The 3,468-nt window shown below is 35.3% G+C and overlaps 1 protein-coding gene across 1 annotated transcript in view; it reads right to left on the bottom strand.

The window, feature by feature from the left end:
* Positions 1–3,468, bottom strand: part of LOC121024772 (probable ubiquitin carboxyl-terminal hydrolase FAF-X) — a 158,557-nt gene that overhangs the window by 25,174 nt on the left and 129,915 nt on the right. Inside the window, exon 30 of the mRNA XM_040466999.1 lies at positions 2,444–2,634. Coding sequence (XP_040322933.1) covers positions 2,444–2,634 — 191 coding nt within the window. The remainder of the gene's footprint in view (positions 1–2,443; positions 2,635–3,468) is intronic.

The raw sequence follows: 3,468 nt of genomic DNA, 5'->3' as shown, positions 1-3,468 counted from the left end.
ACACACACACACACACACACACACACACACACACACACACACACACAAACAAACAAACAAACAAAAACCTTTTAGCATTCAGCAAAAATACAGCCAAGTTGCAGGATATAAAAATCACCATGTAAAACCCAGTATGGGGGTTACTAATTAATGCATTTGGAGTTTCAATTTAGAAGGTAAAAAGTTCTGGATTTCAGTGATAGTGCACCAAAATATAAATGTGCTCAATGCCACTGCACTGTAAACCTAAAAGCATTTATTTTATTTATTAAAAAAATTTTTTTTCAACATTTATTTATTTTTGAGACAGAGAGAGACAGAGCACGAACAGGGGAGGGGCAGAGAGAGAGGGAGACAAAGAATCCGAAACTGGCTGCAGGCTCTGAGTGGTCAGCACAGAGCCCGACACGGGGCTCGAACTCATGGGCCATGAGATCATGACCTGAGCCGAAGTCCCAATGTCGGACGCTTAACCGACCAAGCCACCCAGGCACCCCAAACCTAAGAGCATTTAAAATGGGAAGTTTTTAAGCTATATGTAACATATATTGTTCTACAATAAAAAAATAATACATTAAAATAGAAACCGAAAAAGAAAAAATACCTAAATGAACCTTCAGCAAAATTTACAAGTTTTGTATATCAAAGGATACTACCAAATGAATGGAAAGCAAATCCACACAATGGAAGAAAATAGGTGTACATCATCTATAAGGGCCTAGTATGATGAATATACAAAGGACTGTTACAACACAACTACAAAAAGACAATGGAGAAAGTACTTGAATAGACACTTTCTTAAAAACAAAACAAATGGCCAAGAAACATATGAATCCATATTCAATACTACTACTCATTAGTGTAATGCAAATTAAAAGCACAATGAAATGTCACCTCAAACCAACTCATAAGGTTGTGACAAATACAAAAAAAAGAAAAAGAAAAAATAAAAAATAAAATACTGGATGTTGAAAAACACACTTTGCTGGTGGCAAAGTAAAATGATAGAGGAAGTGAAACAGTTTGAGGGGTTCCTGAAACTTAAAACAATTACCATGTGAGCCAGCAACTACATTCCTACCATGTAGACCAAGTGAATTGAAAACATAAGCCTACACAAAAACTTATACAACATGAATGCTGATAGAAGTACTACTGAAACAGCCAAAGGAAGGAAACTACTGAAATGGCCATCAATTTATGAACAGATAACCAAAATGTGGCATATCCATACAATGGGATACTGCATATTCCAATACACACTTTGTGATGAAAGAAGCTAGATGAAAATGCCATATTCATATGGAAAGAACACTGGCTTTTGTGCTGCCTGTGTTGGAAGAAAGGAAAACTAGGGAATAAGTATTTAACATTGCTTTTTGGTCACATGAAAAATTTGTGGAACTAGGTAGTGTAAAGATGGCACAAACATTTCGAATGCACTAAGCTGCCAAGGAACTGTATACATTTTTAAATAGTTACAATGGTTAATTTCATGTTATGTCAACTTTACCAAAAAGAAAAAAAACACAACACAGCATATTATGTGTCTAGAACATAAGTAATACAAAAGTGCAGACAGGGGCGCCTGGGTGGCGCAGTCGGTTAAGCGTCCGACTTCAGCCAGGTCACGATCTCGTGGTCCGTGAGTTCGAGCCCTGCGTCAGGCTCTGGGCTGATGGCTCGGAGCCTGGAGCCTGTTTCCGATTCTGTGTCTCCTTCTCTCTCTGCCCCTCCCCCGTTCATGCTCTGTCTCTCTCTGTCCCAAAAATAAAAAACGTTGAAAAAAAAATTAAAAAAAAAAAACACAAAAAATCCCACAAAAGTGCAGACAAACTGTAAGCTTGTCTATTAAAAGAAGAAAACTATGAAGAGAAAAACATAAATATATTCAAGTACAAATATATTACAATTTAGTACATTTAAATTCACACACACCATAATTCAGGGGCAAAACTAAACCTGTCTATAAATCTTGCTGTATATGAAGAAATACATACATGCACATAAGATACATTATACATGAGTACAAATAACTGAGTGAAAGATTTTACGATAAAAGATCAAAGTATAGGATACTATGGTAATTTGGAAAAACAAGTATGACTAGACTACTGACAAAAGTCTTGAGTCAGACACATGATGGGAAAACATAAGTACCGAAAATAACTAGAAATAAGAGAAAGGTATTCGCAAGTGACAGAACTGAAAGAACAAAGGGGTTAATCAGAAGGAAGCATTATACGTAATATATACACATGTATATATACGTATGTATATATGTATGTATATATACGTATGTATATATGTATACATATATACGTATGTATATATATGTATGTATATATACATACGTATATATATATACATATAATAACACATTCTAACATTTTAGTTTAAAGTTAGTATACTGAATCAAAATTATCCCCTATTGATGATTTACCTGAACTGTTTCCAAAATCCTCTGGGCACATAGTATTGTAGTCGAGAAGCAGCTAAATGACCAAAGATGACTTGAAGGTGCCTTAAAACAGCAATATTGTACTCCTTCCTATCTTCTGCCTTACTTAAAGGTGGTTTGTCTTCAAACTGATGAGGATATCCAAATACATCATCTCGGGGATCAACATTACTCTGGAGACAAATAAAACAAAACCCCCCAAAAACAAAACAAAACAAAAAGATCACTGATGACCTAATCTAACTTTAGAAGTAAAGTAAGTTGTGACAAATAAAAATAGTGAATGAATAATTTGCATTATTTTACACTTCATGTTTCCAAAGCACATAACTTTTAGTTTATTAATATTAGTGTTAATTCCCATAATTTCACAGATGAATTATCATATAAAAATCAAAAAGGAATAATCCTGAACATCCATTGGAGATGGTATAATATAAGAAACAAAGATTTAATTTAGTATCCTACACTGGAGACAAAGGAGTACTTTGTTATGAATAACTTTGTGAAATGAGTTATTTAACCTTCCCAGGATTCAATTTTTCTTCCAGAGATTAACACATTCTTTATAAATTACATGAAATAATTTATGTGACATGATCAGGATTATTAATATACACAGTTAAGACTACCTTTGGTAGCAACAGCAGCATAAACAGAACATCTAAAGGTCTTAATTATGCTACAAAAGCAAAATTTAGTTATTACAGAGTACTGAATACCCATTTTATATTGTTTCCTCTGTGTCAGAGAGTTATGATAGAAGTAAACAACATCCAGGGGCGCCTGGGTGGCGCAGTCGGTTAAGCGTCCGACTTCAGCCAGGTCACGATCTCGCATTCCGTGAGTTCGAGCCCCGCGTCAGGCTCTGGGCTGATGGCTCGGAGCCTGGAGCCTGTTTCCGATTCTGTGTCTCCCTCTCTCTCTGCCCCTCCCCCGTTCATGCTCTGTCTCTCTCTGTCCCAAAAATAAATAAAAAAAAAAACGTTGAAAAAAAAATTAAAAAA

The sequence above is a fragment of the Herpailurus yagouaroundi genome, unplaced genomic scaffold (assembly GCF_014898765.1).
Source record: "Herpailurus yagouaroundi ecotype Mexico unplaced genomic scaffold, PumYag 67120, whole genome shotgun sequence".
Classification (NCBI taxonomy): domain Eukaryota; kingdom Metazoa; phylum Chordata; class Mammalia; order Carnivora; family Felidae; genus Herpailurus; species Herpailurus yagouaroundi.
Note: the sequence above shows the minus strand (reverse complement) of the source record. Positions and strands in the feature narration are given on the sequence as shown.